The sequence below is a fragment of the Trifolium pratense genome, linkage group LG1, assembly GCF_020283565.1.
Source record: "Trifolium pratense cultivar HEN17-A07 linkage group LG1, ARS_RC_1.1, whole genome shotgun sequence".
Lineage (NCBI taxonomy): Eukaryota > Viridiplantae > Streptophyta > Magnoliopsida > Fabales > Fabaceae > Trifolium > Trifolium pratense.
This window is the reverse complement of record NC_060059.1, coordinates 20516838-20538383: the sequence shown is the minus strand read 5'-3', so window position 1 is coordinate 20538383 and position 21546 is coordinate 20516838. Positions and strand designations below refer to the sequence as shown.

Sequence of the window (21546 nt, the reverse complement as noted above, 5' to 3'; positions counted from 1 at the left end):
GAACCGTGGTCATCCCTATCACCACCACCCCCCCCCCCCCCCCCCCCCGGAACCGCGCGTATTTCACTTATATTTATAATGGTTTTGGTGCGTTTTTTACCAAAAAAAAAAACTGTCGGTGTGTTTTGGACTACAAAACATCAATCAGACGTGTGATTGGCTTGGTTCGCTGCTTAAGTTGTGAACGTTGCATTTCCAAAACGCATCAACAATTTTTTGAGAATTGAACCTGTTTTGACGGACGTGATATCTTCAAACGCTGTTGAATTTGGAAAAAAAAAAAAAAAAAAACTTGTCATTTGCTATTTAAGTAGTAAAATGAAAGACTCAAAGGATGGTAAAGGAAACTCTCTAATTATATTTCTGGAGAAAAAAAATATAAATTTTAGAAATGTGGAGAAGGTCTAAAGTATCCACCCAAAGGTAACATATGGGCTTAAATGATCTTTATGGTTAGGCCATGGAACTAGATCAGCAAGTCAGGCAGTCCAAATAGTGTGGATAGTTTCTTTTCGCACCGAAGTTTCTTTTCTCACGTAAAAAATGCAAAAAATTTCAGTAAATAGAAATCGAAATTTTCCGCATATTTTTGCGTGTGAAGGGAAATTTGGGGATGAAAAGAGAAACTTTCAATAGTGTGAAGCAATTGGGCCACAAAATGTGTTGACTTGACTTGGAGACAGCATGAAGCAAATGAGTCATTGTGATGATGAAGATAATATAGACTAATAAAATGTAAGTTAGAAATGATGCATTTTAAAAAATCATGAAATTAACTCTTTTGATATTTTATTTGTTTTCAAGAATGCAAAACAATTGTTCACTTTAAGAATATCTTTTATTCGTGTCAACACATAAAATTAACCCAATTTTTTTAAAAATAAAAACAGATAATATTTTTGCAAAAGTAAATGTAATCTTAGTATCTAAATTCTAAAGTAAGCAAAAATTTAAATATTCCTTAAAAACAATTATTCTCGTTCTCAATCATTATTAATCTTTGTATGATAAACATATTTATAATACATGCGGCTGGTAAGTTCAATTTCTAGGTGAAACAACTTTTTTGTTAGATTTTACTTAACTCACGGTAAAAAAAATAAAAAATTACATGCTGCTGATAAAACTAATTTACCAAAGTTTCATACCAAGAGAATTTCAAATCTAAAACTACTAAAACCAAGTGAAACTTATATCACTTAATACAAATTAAAAAACGAAAACAAAAAAAAACTTTTTTCAATTGTTTATTTTATTAGGAATTTTATCTTACAAAGAGTCCCTAAATTCATACCATTATTCACAAAACATAGTACCAGAATGTCATAAAAGCAGCAATGCCACTTAAAATACAAAGTGTATCCAACCTACTTTCACTTCTCATCTTTTCCTCTTTTAACTCATTTTGCACTTTTGAATACATATGACAAGATTCAATAACTTCACTATAGTTTTTGCTTCTTCTGCAGCTAAGTGCTTCCTTAAGAATATGCAAACTGTTTTTTCCATTAACATGAGCACCTTCCATGTCTTCCAACTGCATGCTAAGTTCTGTTAATTTAAGACTTGTTTCAAACCCTTCTTCTTCAATGTGAACCACTCGAAACTTCATAACAAGGATACATTGCACTACTTGAGAAGGAAGAATGTCCTGTGCAGGTAGAACAGATCCGAATCGGATGACAAAGTCTTTATCGGTCGGCCAATGTCTTTGACCGTCGAGAGGACTCCAGCTAGCAAGATTTGCAGCTTGCTTTATTTTCTTGTTTACTAATATCCAACTAAGAAATAGACCGTCACGAAGCTCGTGCCATAGTTTCCCGTCTTTCCTTTCTCTTTCCATCGATGTAATCGGTGGAAGACCGTCGGATACGGAAAGGGTCACTTCCTCGTCGTTGTTATCATCTCTATCTGCGTATGTAAGGAGATCGATACGAAAAGGACAGTTGTAGAACCAACCACCATTATCGTTTGCGTTTGGAATTCCAGATAGAACTTTGGAGCAGATTGATTTCCCCTTAAACCTAATGTCTACGATGGAAACAAAATCCGATGGGGTGATGCTTTCAAATTCATTTGTATCCCCATAGTATTCGGCTTCGGTCCAATCATCAGGGTATTCTAGATAGTTGTTCCATTGATACTGTCCGACCTCCTTGTTTACGATAAGAGGAAAACAATCGGCGTAGAATTTTCTGAAACCGCCGATAGAGGATATTAAACTTTTGACATCCTCCCTATTGGTTGATGGCCACACGGATGCACATACGTTTTCCCATAAACTCTCTTCTTTTGAAATGGAACAAAATGCTGCACATGTACAAGCTAAACTAGCCAATGCAGGGCCATCGAGTCGTTTTAATATGTCATAGAAGAGATCATTACTCAATGAGGCTATACTATCAATTGGTGCAATTGACATAGCAATAGTCCTGACTGTGAGAAAACAAAATTCAAATCAGAATATGAACATGAATTAGTTTGAATAGAAGAAAACAAATTAAATTAGTGATTTTCACACATAAACCAATAATTGGGCATACAATGTTTTGCTAACATGGTAAACACAACTATGTAAAGACTAGTGCGTCAGAAGCAAGTTAGTTTATCAGAATCATGCGTGAAATTTTGTACTCTAAAACAAATCATTTGCAAACTAGAAGGCTATTTTGAGCTTTCTAAACCTTATTAGTAAAAGGAAAAATACATGATTTGACAAGAAAGTGTAACAAAGAAAGAATCCAAAATGTTGCTATTTGAAATGCCAAATAATGAATAAACCTTCAATTTGGTCCCCGAACTATCAACCTCTCTCCAATTTGGTCCATAAACTATAGAAATATATTAATTATTAAATAGTCCCTAAACTATTAATAATCAATCGATATGGTCCCTAAAGTATCATTATCTCTCATGTTTTTAAAAGAATTGAGGGACTAAATTGATGGATTAATAAATATTATCAAGGTAAGCTACTTAGAAACACATGCACACACCTCTTGTAAGATGCTTCGTCATGATATGTTACTCGAAAGTATAAAATTTACATATGAAGCATTATAGATGAGAAGAGGAAACTTTCATAACAATCGTCTATAAATTTAGATATCCTAAATAGATTATAGAAGCTAAGTGTTCCAATAATATAACATTTTCATTTCTCAATTCACATCTTTACAGCAAGATCAGCAAGCAGTTGCATCAATTCCATGTCTACGTATATGCATTTACAACTAGGGCTGGAAATGAGTTGAGTCGAACTCGCATCAGCTCGACTCAACTCGTTAAGAATTGGTTCAGCTCGAAACTCGGCTTGAGTTCATTACGAACATTTTTTTAGCTCAAACTCGACTCGAAATTACAACATTTAATTGATGGCAGGTCCTACTCAAGATATCAGATACTACTTACTAGAGCATCTATGAAGTGAACGGTTAATAACATTGAAATTGATTTGAGTGGTTTTTGTTTGAAAACAAGTCGAAAATGAAATTAGCTGAAAAACTACTGAAAACATCCAATTTATTACATTAATACTAATAGTTTCCTACAATTTCAGCACTTAAATTAAAGAAAATTCACTACTGATTTTCAGTTTCCCTTTCATCAAGTTGTTGTACATTATATAAAAGTATCAAGTTAGTATATGTGTGTGTGTGGGTTAAATTAAAGTTCAACATAAGGTCTGTTTTGATTGACTTATTTGAGGTTATCTACTCACCAGATCACTAGTAATATTGTTTAGGAGAGCTTATGAAAACAGCTTATAACATGTCCAAAAGTTGTTCTTAACTTATTTTTGTAAGCTCTATAGGATATAGCTTACGAAAACCGTCTATAGTTTATATAAAAACAGGTTGACTTCATTTTATCTTCGGTTATCAAAATAGGGGATAAATAAGTTTTTTGTCCCTAAAAATATAGCAAATCTTGATTTTAGTCCATAAAAATAAAAATGGGATGTTTTCGTTTCGTCCTCCCAAAATTTTATTATATTTTTTATCCCTAATGGCCAAATTTATGGTCATGTAAATGTCAAGGTTATAATCATTTTTATGAAACATTTGTATGTCCATATTATGTTCAAGAAATGTCAAGGAAATGTCAAAATTAAGTCCATAAGTACCAAAAATGAATCAATAAATTTTGATAGGACGAAAACATTCTATTTTTACTTTTAGGAACTAATATCAAAATTTGCTATATTTTTAAGAAGGAAAAACTTGGTTAACCCTAAAAATAGCTTATACATAAGTACTTATATGTTAAGTGTTCATGTTACAAGCGCTTAATTAAGTTGTTTATCCAAACAAAAGTCAGAGTAAACTTCAAATGAATAAATTGCAACCCTTAATATGTTTAGGAGCAGCATACCCTTTTACAACAACAACAACAACACAAATAATTGACAAACAAACCTAAACGAGATTGAGAAAATTCCAAACATAAACAGATATATAATCAATTTGAGAAAGTCAAAGGTTTTCAGTTGTAGTTACTCACCTTAAATATAAGACCTGCTTAATAGGAGTGATCAACAAGACGAGAAAGTTGTCTGAAACTGGAACATAAGAGGCAGAAGAAGAAGAAGCAAAAAAGAGTGATTTTGAAGCTTCACCCAGATGAGAGTATTTAAAGAAGAAACAATAATCTAGAAGGATTGGGTTAAAGGTCACAATCTATGTACTTTGGGAAGAAAAGTGTTAGTACTGTGTTTGTCGGGTTGTTCTTCTGAAAGACACAACTACGAGGCAGTTTCTGAAGTCAATCAAACCCTTTTTCTGGTCTCCACCTCACAAATTATGACACGAAAGAAGCGTTCTTTATCACAAGATTTTTCTTATGTAGGCACGTTCTAGGCAGAAAGAGACAAATAGTCTATACTCTATGCTCTCTCGTTTGGATTCGAATGATATATAATCGGAGAGAGGTGACTACACTGCATATGGTTATATTATATCTGAATTGTTTGATTAAAATTAGATGGTTTATAATAGCTAAAATTCGATCTTAAGATCTAGATGGTCTGATATTAATAAGACAATCCAAATATCTTGATTACATCTAGCGTAGCCGCAAGAATCCAATTCCCTCTCGTTGCCAAAAATAACATGATCGGGGTGCAGATGACGAGCAATACACATAACATGAAGTAAACTTCACATCTCATAATCCTGAGATTTATTGTGATCAAAATTGCAATAAAAACCTTGGAGAAGACCACTCTGAACATCTCTAAATAATCCGCCACAAGTTAAGAAGCTATTCCTTTTGATATGTGGCCATTAACATTAAACTTAAGGGTTTATGGAGGAGAGGGCTCCCATTTGATATAAATAGTGGAACCAAAGTTATCCATATAAACTATAGAGTTAGCTATACCGTCGACAATTATTTATACTTGACTAGATATTTAAAGGAGTCAATTTTATCGAAGATTGAAGTACTAGTTAAACACCAATTCATTACCATCATTCCGCAAAGTATTTTTTACACATTAAACTACTTCTAATTTTATTGAGACATTGCATGGCGGGTATATATCCCGAATCATACCACAAATCAATTGGAGAATGAATTATTCATTTTGGCCTAATTTAATTTTCAAAGATAAGTCAACTAAAATATCTTAGCATGTTTGGTCTGGCTTTTATTTATTTATTTATGTTCTCCTTAAAAGAGAAAGTTGGATTTTTATTTTTTATTTTTTTTTTGAAGAAAGAGGGCAAAGCCCAAAAAATTGGATCTTTATTTTTAAAGGAAAACAACATATAAAGAAATAAGGTGTGTTTTTTTACGGAAATAAAGAATTAAGGTGTTTTTTTTTTTTAAGATAAGAATTAAGTTGTTGAAACTTACTTTTCACCTACTTTTCGGAGCTATGTGTGTGGCTTCGAATCTTGCATCCAACAATTTTATCTTTTATTTCATTCTTATTGTTTTACATAATTTTTCGGTCAAACACTTTTCTAATTCTTTGTCTTTGTGTCAGGTTTCAAACCGAATTTCTTTCAGTTGGAGAGAATACTCTCAACTAAGTGATCTTTCGAAAAAAAACAATATTTTTTAATTCTTTATTTATTATTACTTCAAAATATCTTCTTTAATGCAGTTTCGTCATAAATTAAAAGAAATATATGCATGTATTTTTCTTTTTATTGGTGTCGTTGGTGTTGATTTGTTGTTATGTTTGATTTGGTGTTAGTTAAAGAAACAACATTTATCAAACTACTTTTATGTTTTTAAATTGTTCATTTGGACCACTCAAATGACATGACAATACACATTTCGACAACACAAATTTAAGATTTTTTGAAGATAAATTCCTAGATAATTTAAAGTTTAATTAAATATTGACACTAGTATCTTATAAATAAAATTTACAAAATTTATTTTTTTTAAAATAATTATTTTAAAAAATAAATTAATATAAAAATATGACAAAATGTTGAATAATTAAATGAGAGTGTACATATTCAATTAAACATATATCTAATGTTAGGTTGCAAAAATGTCAACCCCACTAATGACATTGTGTTAGGTTGATTACACATGACATTGTGTTACTGTTAGGTTTATTACACATGGCATATAGTTCTACAAGTTATGAATAATATTATAATAAATACGAATTTTAAAAAATCCATTATTAGTGTAAATTATATGAATAGTGCACACGATTCTTAAAAAAGAACAGATCATTTCAGTGTAAATTTTAAAAGAACTCGAAAGAAAACTATCAAATGATAACCGTAAAACAACGTGATCATCATGGCACTTTTTTTCTTCTACTTTTTGCCTTTATTTTTATAACCAAACAAAAAAAAAATTGCGGTCTTTAAATTAACTAAACATAATAAAGGAGTAAAACTTATTTGATTCCTGACTTATGCGTATGAAAAAAATTCGGTTGAAATGAGAGAACCCACCTTATGTGCCTCACAAGTTTCCCGATGAAAATTAATCATTATTAACGGCGATAAAAACTTCGTATCAATATCATAATTAAAAAAAGTAAAACCAGCTAGCGAGACATAATCTAGCTCTATTCATTTAAATGTAACAAGGTTAAAAGTTTTAACACCAACCAATCTGAATTAAACATTGTTTACTACAAATTATCTTTTGATGCAGACTACACACCAAGATAAATTTCAATGAAACCAGGGGTGTTAAAGGTCAATTATCAGTCTAATCCAAGTATCTAACTGGCATAAAAAATGACCGATGAAAGTATTATATAGCAACACATAACCACACCACCTACCATTACCATATTAAAACACGGGTAATAATAAATGACTTTGGCTAAAATGAAAGAGTAAGATAAGTGGGAGCCCATGCACCTGTCGGGCATGCCTGGCGGCATAATCGCTTCTGTCAATAACTCTATAACGAATATGAATTTTATAAAATCTACCGTTGGATAGAAAGTTTATATCGTATAGATCATATATATAAATTTTTAAAAAAATTGAAAATCATTTGATATGTTATTGAGACTCATCAAAATTAACGGTTTATGAATTTTATTAAATACCGTTAATTTTGATAGGTCTCAATAACACATCAAATGATTTTCAATTTTTTTTAAAATTTATATGGATGATCTATACGATATAAACTTTCTATCCAACGGTGGATTTTATAAAATTCGTATTCATTATCGGGTTATTGATAAGTGGTGCACCGTGCACCACTTGATGAACTTGTGCATAATAGAAGCAGCCATAATAAATAACACTCTTTCAATGTACTTTCTAAACCTATTAATAAATCATTCTCTAATAAGTGAGCACTCTTTCTAATTGAACAATTTATGAGACAACTATGACTTATGAACTAATATTAAATAGTGAAAACAAGGAGTTGAAAATAGAATGTTGCTTATATGTCCGGTGAGATATTTAAGAGAGTTTCATAAACTTTTTTGGTTATAACAAAGAGAAAAAAAAAACAAAGAGAAAACAAACAGGGGCTCTATTCCCTGGTAAATTCTACACCCCAAGCATGATCAAGGAGTGGTCTTAGCAACTCACTAGTAGGAGTAGTAATCTTCACCAACTTTGTATTAGATGTAGATCCCAATTTTGCTAAAACATCCGCACACGCATTTCTCTCACGAAGAGTATGCTTGATAACAACATTTCAATCCCTAGCTAAGAGTTGACGAATGCAATGAACCTCGTTAGCAAAACGGTGATGTATTGTGACTCCTTCTTTAATCAAATTGACAGAGAGTAATAAATCCGAGCAACGCACAATCTTGCGATAGCCACTATCCCAACATAAATTCAGACCATGCAAAACTGCCATTAATTCTGCAAATAGAATGTTCTGAACAGTTGCAGCACCATAGAAACCCCAAATAAATTCGCCGTTATTGTCTCACAACAGTCCTCCATAACCGGCAGTGTTCGACGACCCCAATAAGCTCCCATCCACATTGAGAAAAACTGTACCTTCTGCAGGTCGGTAGTCGGTACCATGACACACGAAGAGGATTAACATTGAGATGAGAGACCGACGGTGAGGCACTAAACACGGTAGAGCACGAAACAACAATAGATTGAATCTTCGCCACACTCGTGTGAACATTTTCTCTTTGATTATTAAAAACCAACTCATTTCTCGCACACTAGAGAATCCACATGGTAATAAAAATAATGTTCCTGTATTCCTTTCCAACCTTCTCGCACCAGTTAATATCAATACTCTGAGCAAACGAAGGGACAATATGTACACCGCAAACGAAGAGAGTTTCATAGACTAATAATTTGTATTCATTTTTTCTTATCATTAGAGCAAACATCAAATATTTTATTTAAGATATTGTATCATCAATTTAATATTAATTTTTTTTACACAATATTAACTTATTTAGTGGATCATATTAAATATTTTATATATATAGACACACACATGAGTTGCATAATTTTGTATCATTATAGTAAAATATGTATGGGTTGCAAAAGTAGATTGTAGAGAGTATGGATTGCAAAAATATTATATGACATTGTAGAGATTACTATAACCTAGTACTGGTACCTAGGTTATTTTCAGAGATCTATTTATTTTTTCCACATTAGAGATATGTTTGTTCTTTCCACATTTAACAAATAAACATAAACTTCTTGAAATTTCTTGCCTTTTGGATATAAACTTCAAAAAGGTTTGGTGAGTTCAAATAACCTAGGTGCAATATCTTGGTATGTAGTCTGCATCAAAAGCATGTAATATCAAACACCTATCATATGTTTATCATACAAAATCCATCCAAATTTATTATATAAGATCAAGTTAAAATAAACAAACAAAAAAAATAAACCACCAAATTAATCTATAACTTTATAAGATACTCTTAAATAGGTCTTTGAAGTCCCTAACTTGATAAATATTTCAAAAAGATCTGGCTCTCTTAAATTGTTAAATTGATCTCTATATTTAACCACTTATTATCAATTAAGTCCTTATATTATACAAATTATTAATTTGATCCTTAAGTTCATTCACTTATTGTCAATTGTGTCATGAGTAAAATTTAACAAAGATAAAAGACCTTTTTGAAATATTCATAGTCTTATTTGAAAGTGTCTTGCATCGGAAACTAATTTGGTGGTTTACTAAAAAAAAATGTCTTGGCCGTTGAAAAATTTGAGGAACCATATCTCAGTCATTTAAAGAGACACGAGGGCACCATATATGCAGACCTTAGTTGAGACTTGAATTGCATTAGGTATCTTTTAGAAGTCAACAAAGTATATTACTCAGTTAAAGAACTCACAGAAAGTATTACTCAGTTGAAGAACTCACAGGAATTATACAGAAGAACTTGTTCAAAAATAATAGCAATGTAGGCAAAGCCAACATAACTAATCAGCAAGAACACTCTCTTGATGTCCACAAGACCACTCATAAATTCTTCCTACAATATAACCATATGGCACAAAAATTCTGAATATGCAATTCAACGACCGCGGCCACGACCACGTCCACGCCCACGCCCACGCCCACGTCCCAAAGGCTTCCCTGAAAATAAAAACGTTGAAAACCATAAACAACTGGATAGCAGCTAAACTGAATAAAAAAATTGCAGAGAGTCGGATATTGTAAAATACCAGCAGTTGGCTTCTTAGGCTTGACCCTAGGTGCCTCTTCAACCAGCAAAGTCTCAAGATTCAAGCTGTCAGGAAGGATATAATAACGAATGTTGTTACCCCTCACACTGAGATGATCCAGAGTCACTGGGTTTTTCCCCTTCAGTGTTAGTTTAACTGTTTTCAAATGTGTGTTCATACTAATATCAACACCTGTAGAATAGCAACAAGTTGGGAACAACATTAAAGCTTTTCAATACACGGATGATCTCATCCCAAAAATAAAAGACTCAGAGACACTAAGTGGCAAGCTATTTGTTTAGAAACATTATGTTGTCTGCCAGTATGTTTTTACTAATGACTGTCAAGGAAAACCCCTGGTGCTTGATTAACATTATATTTGGATTGTAAGCAAGCAGTAGTATTCATGCCAAATTATAATACAGGGTTCAATTCTAATCAACAGTCAAACTCGAGATCCTACATAGGATTGGGAGGGGGTGAAAGCTCATAACTCGAGGATCGCAACATGACTCGTGAAATCCTACCTAAGGGCAAAAATGTACTGTAACCATATACACACCCACACAAGCATAAAAACAATCATACATGAACAAAATAACCTCTATATCACAACACTACAATAACAACAGCCAAGATTGTCTTATCTCTACATGCCCAAACCACCTAAGTCTAGTATCCATCATCTTCTCTCTAAACTAAGTTAATTAAAAATTCATAACCATCAATCCATAAGTTCAGAAGTAACTCAAATGACCAAGTTCATAAGTAACTAAAAAGACTAAGTTAATAAGTAACTAAAAGACTTGGTTCATAATACGTAACTCAAAAGACATGATCCAACCCAGAAACAGAGGAAGTAAGGGTTGCATGAAAGAAAACAGGGGAAGGGAGTGAAAAATGTGAATTGTCGCAACCGGAGGCACACGGACAAGAAGACCGACATTGGTGGCAGCGCAAAAAGAAACACCGACGCGGGAAGGAGACATGATTGTGTTTCGGGTTTTTCAAGTGTTTTATAAAAATGATATTTTTCCCAATACCTGACCTGTTTTAGCAAGGCCCATTGCAAAACGGTTGGCCCAACAGGAACAATCCTATGATCTCACCTCAAACTCGCAAGTTTGACCACGCCACATGGAAACATGGTCGTGGATTGTAGAATCCTACAAGCCAGTGTGCGATCTTGGCTACACTGATTCTAATAAGCCTCCACAAAAGGAAATAATTATGTTCAACTGTTCACTAACAATGCATGAAGCTGGTTGCACTTGAGTCTCAAACATACAAACTTTAGCACAAGCAAAGATAAGAAAACAGATGTTGCATATAACTTGAAAACTTTCTATTTACCTAAAAAGTATAATTAAACCCAGTGTGTTTAATAGAAAAATCCAGAGTACAGGCTGTGTGAAGATTTATCAGAAGCTGTTGATGAGATTGGTGTAACTCTGAAAAATTGGCTTAGATTAGGTCAAAGGAAATCGTTGAATGTTCTGAAAAACTAAAATCATAAAAACGGAAAACATAAGAATGATTTGATTGGCTCGTTTTGATATTTTTCTACGCACAGAAGTAACTACACGCAGCATCTTTAAAACAACACATCCTTTCCTTGCAATTCTTGAGATTGTTTCATAATATATAACACTTAAATGCATAGGCTGATATGATGGGGATATTTATGTTACAGTACAACAGAATAAAAAAAGGCATAATAAAGAAATAGGTGAATAGGTTAACAAATGAAAATGATTGATAGTGCGAAATATTTTAAAAGAAAAGTCAATAAAATCATTGTATGGTCATGATTTTGTTTTGTTTTATTTTAATTTATTCAAGAAAAGTAATAATTATTATTATTATAAATGTATTTGTCACTTTTCATAGTACATGCTTTAGTACAAATAGTATTTTTCATTTCTAAATGATTTGTCACTTTTCATAGTACATGCTTTAGAAGCAGAGTGTAATTTTATATTTTAAGATTATTAAGCATACTCTTCCAGTCCATTTGTCTAAAGACTAGAAAGCCGGTAGTTATCTATAACATAAAAGCAATACATTTGCAACCAATGAAACAATTAACATTCAAGAGCTTCATATGTATCTTGCCAAAATGTATTTGGAAACACACATCTTCAGACTGTTCCAAGTTTAGAGTTCAAATGGTAACAATTGACTTCTATTTTACATTAAACATTATTATCATCATTGTGATAGAAAACAAAAAGTCATCAAAAAGAACACAAAGCAAAAGAGTTGAGCAGAAAGTTGAAGGGAAGGCATTGATACAATCTTATCCTAATAGGTATACTTCTAAGATCATTAATTCAACCGTCACGATTATACCTCCAATAAATTAGAAAAAGGGAAACACCAGCATAAAAAATGTGAAAGATTTCTCTATTCTCCTCTCTACTTCCCTCTTTCCAAAGCCCTCCCCTCCAAACTCGCAAACAAAACCTAGGAAAATGACAGGGTAACCAGCTATTCATTGTTAGACAGAAGGGAGGTTTACAGACAGGAATCAACAACAGCAACAACAAACAATCAGTCATCAAAAGAGTGATATCTCCTTTTTTTGGGGTCAAGTAGCCTAGTCTCTAGAATTTCACCCTGAATGTTCAAACTACGTCCCTTGCATATAGCAATGTCCCTACCAACTGAGCTATGCTCACACAGGGACAAAGTGATATCTTTTTTTTTTGACAAAGGGACAAAGTGATATCTTAATTGCAGTAGATATTACACAACATGTCAAACAGTAAAATACAAAGCTAAAAATGAATCTTTATTCTCAGCACTGTAACTATCAGTTTGCAAATAAGTAAGCAACCGGTTTAAAACAAAACAATTAAGATATCACTACATTTACAACACGAAAATGACCACATTAACGACACTACCATAAAGAATAATAACACAAACATTAGAAAATTCAAAGCTGATAAACGCAGTTATCGATAATTGATAAATGTGTGATTACGAAAGGTACTTAGGGTTTACTTAGGGTTTAGCGGCTTAATAGTGAACAACGTGTAATGAGAGCAGAAAGGAAGAAGAAAGGGTTAGTATGAACCTGTAATGGTGCCATGAACAATTGTACCATTTTTGAGCTCGATTGATACGGTTTCGTTGTTCAATTTCATCAGAAACCTGTTACGGTTTTCATAGAAACACTTTCAGCTTTAGAAAATTTCAACACAGAGAGAGAGAGAGAGGGGGGGAAAATAAGAAGTTGAGGAAGAAGGAGAGGGGAAAGAGGTACCTGACGAGCTTCATGGCGGCGGAAAATGCACACCACCTTACAGCTTCAACAACCACGGAGGGTGCGGCGGGTCAGTGACGCTATTGTGGTTCTGTGAAGTGAACAAGTGTTTTTGGGCACTTCTCATACGACATCGTTTTAGTATTGCCCTTGTGTATACCTTTGTAATGAATAATGATGGTAATTAGAAACCTCAAAAAACAAATAAATAAAGTATTAAATAACTTTTTAATCCTTTAAATATACCAAATTTTACTTTTAGTCCTTTTAAAATAAAAATTAATTTCTTGACAAAAAGAAAAATTAATTTTGGTCTTCTACATAATCTATTTAATTTTAGTTCTTAATTTTTTACAACTAGTTCATGTAGTATATTTTAAATGACTTTTTTTTTTATATAACAACATTATTAAAAAATAATATTTTAAGGTCTTATAAATAATATGTCATAGTAGGTGGATTTTATAGTCACTAGACTACTTGACCAAAAAATAAAAAATAAATAATATGTAATAGAAAAAGTCATTTGAAACATGGTACGTGAATTTTTGTAAAAAAGATGGACTAATATTGAAAACATAATATTTAGAGGACCGAAGTTTGAAGAAAAATTTTAGATGGACTAAAAACAAAATTTGATATATTTAGAGAGAGTTTGTTTGGTAAAAAAAATATTAGTGGATAATTGATAAAATAGTTTATAGTGGATGAATTTATAACTATAATTTTTTTAATCTGAATATTTCCTTGATCACCCAATACTTCCATCATTCAGAATTTTTTTTGCCAGAATGAATATGAATAGGCTTAGAGGATGATATGTCCAGATGATGGAGTGAAGTGTTGACTTTGACCTTTTGATCTACTGGTATACAGAAGAAGAATGTGTATGTCCATAACATGGTGATCATCATATCCAGATTTTAATGGCACTATGAGTTCTAGAGCTTACGTTATCCAGCCTAGGATCAGTAAAAGCTATATAGAGGAACAAAAATATTAGAGTATCATATTGTTTTCACAATATATTGTTATCATCAAAACTCAAAAATCAAAAATTAAAAGCTATTGTTCTTAAACCTATTTTAGTTCAACATAAATATCTTAACATAAAATACCTAAACATTTAACATTTAAGTAACAAGTCATATCAAACTTTCATTAGAAAAGCGGACTCAATCCTAAAAATAAATTTATAACATGCATGTAACAAGTTAGAGAGAAGTGGGGGGAAGAAAACGATAGTGGAGGAGAAACTAGAATAATAAAGAGATTGTTTCATAAATGGAAATGTTCTAATATAGGCAACATACAATGAATATTTTTTTTTGTCAAAATAGCCTAATAGTTAGAAATTTTATCTTAAGGGTGAATAAATAGAGTGTCCGGGTTCGAACCCCGCTAAATTCTCGGGGACAACAACATACAATGAAATCTATAACCACTTAATCTAATGATATTTTTTTACTCGCATATGGTGTGCGATATGAGAAGCTCAAGCACCATAGAAGTCGCCTAGCAATCAATCATTTGGAACCCTTTAAGAAAATAGAAGAAAATATTGTGACTTATTTACTCTTTAACACAAGTAGCTAGCTTTCATTGTTTGTATTTATATTTTAACATGGATCCATACTATTATTATAAATGAAATTGGCTTCACTTTATTATTGTCAAAAATACATTATGCACCTAGATAAGCTGACAATAAGAGATTAATAAAGGATTAGTAAATAAGAATCAATGAAATATCAAATATTTGTTTGTATTGGAAAAATTATTCAATCTTAGATAAATAAACAAACAAGTGTACCCAAAGGGGAAATGAGATACTTTAGTTTACATCAAATAAACTATAATCCTTCTCAAAGCAGATACAAATTTTAAATTCACTTATTATGAATGAAGGTAACACTAGTTATTTCAAAAGCATGTCCAAGTTGACAATATGCATCTAGGCAGTGGAGGTGAAGTTGAATCTAAAACAATCAGTGTGGCGTGCAAAGAGTGTGGAGCTAAAACCCAATCTAGATGCAGCCAAATCAAATTGAAGAAGATTATTTTCCAACTGATTTCCTCCGATCACAATTGATGTCCTCGGATTCTCACCACCGTTCACGAATCCAAGACACAAAACCTCATCATTTATATTCACCATCGAATTTGCACCAAACATACTCCAAATCACATTATTCTGCAAAACAAGTTCAATAGTAGGCACGGACGCACCCAATGTTGTCCCGGGCAAATTGTCAAAACTATAACAAAATTCAAAAGGCGAAAATGAGTCCACCCTTGTTATGTTTCTAGCAATAGATGCTTTAACAAAAGCGTCTGTAACCGCTTTATAAATAGAAGCTTCAAGAACCGTGTAAGGATCAACCGTACTAATTTTTGTTCCACCAATACCGTTATTGTCTATGGATAACAAACTCGTGTTAAGTGAAACCACTTTTTTATCTATTTTTATTGTTTTCACCCCGATGAAATACTCAGCTGAAGGCTCTCCTTGCGAGAAGGCAGAAGCTGTGCTAATAGGATTGATTAAAAGTGGTGTGTATGTGAGTGACTTTGCATCATATATCAATCATAATTAGTATTTAATTATTATCATTATTATTTTAGGATTTGTATAAAGTCTATAGAGTCAATCACCTTAATTGTTGGAGATATTTGTTCCTTAATTTACTCCAATTAGGTTACTATACTTGTGTATATATACACCTCTTGTAAACCCTTAAAAGTAATGCAATATACAACTTTATTCATTCCTTTACATGATATCAGTTGGTAACGTTCCAGCCCTACCCTGTTAACACTTTGCCGTCACACTTTGCCTCCCATGGCTTCCGATGGCTCTCGCTCCATAGCTAACCCCTATGAACCCTCCAAACCCTTTTCGTGTATCACCCTCAGCGGTGTCACCAAGCTTCTCCCTACCAATTACCTCAATTGGAAACTCCAGGTAGAAGCCTTCCTTGATGGTTTTGATCTCCTCAAATACACTGATGGATCGTTCCCTGCGCCGACAGCAACGATCACCACCACCGCAATGCCTCCGGTAACATCACCAAACCCTGCTTTTCAAACATGGCGTCGCCAGGATCGCCTCATCTATGGTGCCATCCTCACCACTCTTTCCGACGAGGTGGCCTCCTTGGTATCCCAGACGAAGACCTCGCACGACCTCTGGGAGCTTCTCAAGAACACCTATGCCAAAGCCTCCCGCAGTCATCTTAAACAACTCAAGGAACGTCTTCGGATGGCCTCGAAAGGTACTCAATCCATCACGACCTACATGCACTCTCTGAAGCAAACCGCTGATCTCCTCGCCTCTCTCGGATCTGCTGTCTCCGTCGAGGACATGACCGACCATGTCTTGCGCGGCCTTGATGACGGTTACCGAGCAGTCATTGATGGGGTCAACGCAAGGGACACTCCAATCACCTTTGATGATCTCCTCGAAAAGCTCCTCATCCAGGAACTCTCTCTTGCTGCTGCTCAACGCCAATCACCTGCTCCTGTTACTGCGCTGCACGCTCAGGCAAGGTCGACCAACAACAAGCCTCGACCAAGTCAGGCACCTGCACCGACCAACCAACGCCCAGGTGATCGCAAACCATTCCTTGGTCGATGTCAATGGTGCAACATCAAGGGACACGTCCTCGCTGACTGCCAACTCTTTCGGACCCAACACCCCAGCGTCCCCGCACCTCCTCGTTCTTCTCCGAGCACCACTGGCCAGGCCCAGGCCCACACCGCTACTGCTGGCACATCCTCGCCTGGTTTTCTGCTCGACAGTGGAGCGACACATCATGTGACCAACGACCTTACAAATCTGGCACTTCACCATCCATACACTGGCCCCGACTCCCTCTTCATGGGGAATGGTTCAGGTTTAAACATCTCTCACTCTGGAACACTTTTAATTAATGATTTATCCTTGTCTAATGCTCTTTATGTTCCCTCCATGAAACAACAAATCATTTCTGTTTCTCAACTCACCAAACAAACTAACTCTGCCGTTGTTTTCTTACCAAACTCTTTTTATGTCATGAACTTGCAGACACGCCAAACAACCCATAAAGGCTCTTGTGTGAATGGACTTTATCTGTTGCCCACGACCTCACCTTCCGCCCACACCGTCCAAGTGGAATCCTCTGCTTCCTGGCATCACAAGCTTGGACACCCTTCAACTTCCATCTTTAAATTTATTCAACATCATTTTTCTTTAGGTTCAAATAAATTTCCACAATCAGATTGTAATTCATGCCAAATTAATAAAAGTCATAAACTTCCCTTTCATGAATCTACGCTTACATCTACTTATCCATTAGAAATAATTTTTTCTGATGTATGGACTTCCCCTGTTTTATCTATTGATGGTCTTCGTTACTATTGTTTGTTTGTTGATCATTATACTCGTTATATATGGCTATATCCCATGAAACTAAAGTCTGATGTGCAATCTATTTTTCCCAAATTTAAAACACTAGTTGAAAACTTCTACCAACGCAAAATAAAAGTCCTATACACTGACAATGGTGGCGAATACATTGGTCTTCGTTCCTTTCTAAGTACTCATGGCATAAGTCACCACACCACTCCCCCTCATACACCCGAACACAATGGCATCTCTGAACGGCGGAATCGGCACATTGCCGAAACCGGTCTCTCCCTCCTTCACCACGCTGGCCTTCCCCTCACCTACTGGCCTCACGCCATGACCACTGCAGCCTACCTCATTAACCGTCTCCCTACCCCAATCCTCGGGCACCAATCACCTTACTCTAAACTCATCCACATTAGTCCGGATTATCATAAATTAAAATGTTTTGGATGTTTGTGTTTTCCCTGGATTAAACCTTATGCTAACCATAAACTTGCTCCAAAGTCTACTATGTGTGTTTTTGTAGGTTACTCAGCTGATCAACATGCATATCTATGCCTCGATCCTTCAACTGGACGGATTTACACCTCTCGCCATGTCAAGTTCGTCGAAACTGAATTCCCCTTCCGTTCACTGGTGGCCCAACCGATCACGTCCACGACCTCACAGACTGGTCCACTCCAACTGCCCGTCTTGCCGACCATCGCTCCACCTACTGCGAGCACCGATCCCACATCCCCGGATATCTCACTTGTTGAGCCTCCCTCCCCGTCTGGCATTTCCTCCCCGACCACATCCCAATCCTCGTCCTCAAATACAACGAGCAATGAAACGACCAGTAATGACCCCTCTTCCTCCCTACAGCCAACATTGCTCCCACAACCACAAACGACCTCTCCCCCCACAACGACCACTGAACCCCATGGCGGTGGGATCATCACCCGGTCCAAAAACAACATCGTCAAACCCATCCACAAACTCAACCTCCATGTCCGTCCCTCATCCCCGATGGAACCTAGTACTATTACCCAAGCCCTTCGTGATCCGGACTGGCGTTCCGCCATGTTGGCTGAATTTGATGCCCTACATCGCAACAACACCTGGGAACTCGTTGGTCGTTCCTCTGCTCAAAATTTGGTTGGTTGTAAGTGGGTCTTTCGCATCAAGAGAAATCCAGATGGGTCCATTGATAGGTACAAGGCTCGATTGGTCGCTAAGGGTTTCCATCAACGCCCTGGTTGTGACTACACAGAAACATTTAGCCCCGTCGTCAAACCAGTGACAATTCGGATCATCCTCGCCTTGGCAGTTCGACAAGGATGGTCCGTCCGCCAGCTTGATGTTAACAATGCCTTTCTTCAAGGGACGCTCAACGAGGAGGTCTACATGGCTCAACCACCTGGCTTTGTTAACAAAAGCTTCACTGATCATGTTTGTCGCCTAAAGAAGGCGCTCTACGGGTTAAAGCAAGCTCCTCGCGCTTGGTATATGGAACTTCGTGTATTCCTGCTCTCCATTGGCTTCGTCAATTCCACCGCCGATGCTTCCTTGTTTATTCAGCGGACACCACGCGCGACACTATACTTGCTCGTCTATGTCGACGACATCATTGTTACGGGGAGCTCCTCGACAGAATTGTCTCGTCTCATTGCTACACTTGCAGCCCGTTTCTCATTGAAAGATCTTGGCTATCTCAATTATTTCCTGGGTGTTGAAGTCATTCCTTCCACTGCAGGCATGTTTCTTTCACAACGGAAATACATCACTGATCTCCTTCAAAAGTCGGGCATGACAGAAGCTAAACCAGCGTCCACTCCAATAACTGCAACTCCTCCGCTGCTCAAAAACTCTGGTGATCCCTTGCCCTCCCCGACTGAATACCGAGCACTAGTTGGAAGTCTCCAATACTTGAGTCTTACTCGACCAGACATTGCCTTCGCGACCAACAAACTTGCTCAGTTCATGCAGAACCTGAGCACCATGCACTGGTTGGCTCTCAAGCGCCTACTTCGCTATCTGGCCGGCTCTTGCGACAAAGGCATTTTCATCTCCGCAACTGCTCCCCTGACCTTTCATGCGTACTCAGATGCGGACTGGGCGGGTGACAAAGATGATTATATTTCTACCACTGGTTACCTGCTCTATCTTGGCGACACCCCCATCTCTTGGAGTTCCCGCAAGCAACGCTCGGTTGCTCGTTCATCTACTGAAGCTGAGTATAAAGCCTTGGCCGACACGGCCAGTGAACTCCTTTGGGTACTCTCTTTGTTCACTGAACTTGGTCACACTCCTACAGCTGGTCCTGTCATCTACTGCGACAATCTTGGTGCTACACATCTGAGTGCTAATCCTGTCTTCCACTCCAGAATGAAGCACATAGCCTTAGCTTATCACTTTGTCCGTGAAAACGTTCAACGTGGCCGTTTTCGTGTTTCCTTCGTCTCTACCAACGACCAGCTTGCTGACATTCTCACCAAGCCTCTGCTTCGCCCTCGGTTCGAGTTTCTACTATCCAAGTTGCATCTTTCTTCCAGGTCGCCCAACTTGCGGGAGGATATCAATCATAATTAGTATTTAATTATTATCATTATTATTTTAGGATTTGTATAAAGTCTATAGAGTCAATCACCTTAATTGTTGGAGATATTTGTTCCTTAATTTACTCCAATTAGGTTACTATACTTGTGTATATATACACCTCTTGTAAACCCTTAAAAGTAATGCAATATACAACTTTATTCATTCCTTTACATCATATACGACATTAGGGAGAGTAGCGGTATTAGGGAGAAAACCGTACGGACCATCACCGAAGATAATGACGCCATCTGAAGAGGAAAAACAAAATGCAAATTTTTTATCGAAACTAAAAGCAGAAGCTAATTGAGATGGAAGAGCGATTTTGGTTCTTCCAAGACCGGCCATGCCCGAGGCACCACTTGCGAGTCCTTGTAATAAGGAAGTTGGTGCACACGAGAATAAGAAGCGTGAAACAACGACATTTTGTCCTGGATTGAAGCTGTTTGTCGATTGGATTGATAAAACATCTTCTGCTAGTTCACCACCTGTGGCGGTGTGGGTGATAGTGTTATCGGGAGCGAGACCGCATGTGTTGTTGTTGCAGCCGGGTTTGGGTGATGAGAAACAATTGCCACAGCCGTCGGCTTTGGCGAGGGAGCATTGGGCGGAGTGACACCGTGCAAGGCGGTATGTAGAGGAAACATATTGGTTCTCGCAATCGGCCCAAAGGAATTGGCCGCCGAGATCGACAATGAGGTTTAGTGGGACTAGTGGGGTTCTTTGGTTGATGTGAGCTATGTATTGGAGTGTTGTTGCACTATCTTTTGTGACTGGGAGAACTAAGGCTTTTGGTCTGAATGATTGTTGAGAGAAAGTGGGTGAAATGAAGAATAATAGGAGAAGGATAATGAAGTGTTTGAAATTGGAATTAGTCATGGCTAGAGATATTGTATGGAAGCTATAGCTAGATATTGAGCTGGAGAGGATGGTGTATATGCAGCTCTATTTATTTATGGAATTGGAATTGGATGGGTAAGATTGAGTTGCCACTTTTGATTTGATGCATTAAAGAATTTAGCACTTAAGTCAAAGACAACTAGTTGTGATGTTAGCAAGTCAAATATGATTGCTACGTTTTGTATCGAACACGACTATATATGGGATGCTGCCTACATAATCATCTGGACATTTTATCATTCACAAGTTGAAATAAGTAGGAGATTTGAACACACACATATATAAATATA

At 35.9% G+C, this 21546-nt stretch overlaps 3 protein-coding genes across 3 annotated transcripts; all 3 read right to left on the bottom strand.

The window, feature by feature from the left end:
* Positions 1-1269: 1269 nt before the first annotated feature.
* On the bottom strand, positions 1270-5307 carry LOC123902522 (F-box protein At2g27310-like). Its single transcript, XM_045952280.1, has 2 exons — positions 4504-5307; positions 1270-2436 (listed from the first exon to the last, which is right to left on the bottom strand). The coding sequence occupies exon 2, from the start codon at positions 2420-2422 to the stop codon at positions 1301-1303; it is 1122 nt and encodes a 373-aa protein (XP_045808236.1). The 5' UTR covers positions 2423-2436; positions 4504-5307; the 3' UTR covers positions 1270-1300.
* A 4392-nt stretch (positions 5308-9699) lies between these two features.
* On the bottom strand, positions 9700-13550 carry LOC123902972 (small nuclear ribonucleoprotein SmD1a). Its single transcript, XM_045952815.1, has 4 exons — positions 13390-13550; positions 13201-13277; positions 10119-10310; positions 9700-10029 (listed from the first exon to the last, which is right to left on the bottom strand). Exons 1-4 carry the CDS (start codon positions 13401-13403, stop codon positions 9968-9970), a joined length of 345 nt encoding a protein of 114 aa, XP_045808771.1. The 5' UTR covers positions 13404-13550; the 3' UTR covers positions 9700-9967.
* Positions 13551-15133: 1583 nt separating this feature from the next.
* On the bottom strand, positions 15134-21270 carry LOC123898587 (probable aspartic proteinase GIP2). The gene is made up of 2 exons (XM_045949583.1): positions 20538-21270; positions 15134-15971 (listed from the first exon to the last, which is right to left on the bottom strand). Exons 1-2 carry the CDS (start codon positions 21233-21235, stop codon positions 15344-15346), a joined length of 1326 nt encoding a protein of 441 aa, XP_045805539.1. The 5' UTR covers positions 21236-21270; the 3' UTR covers positions 15134-15343.
* Between the last annotated feature and the right edge of the window lie 276 nt (positions 21271-21546).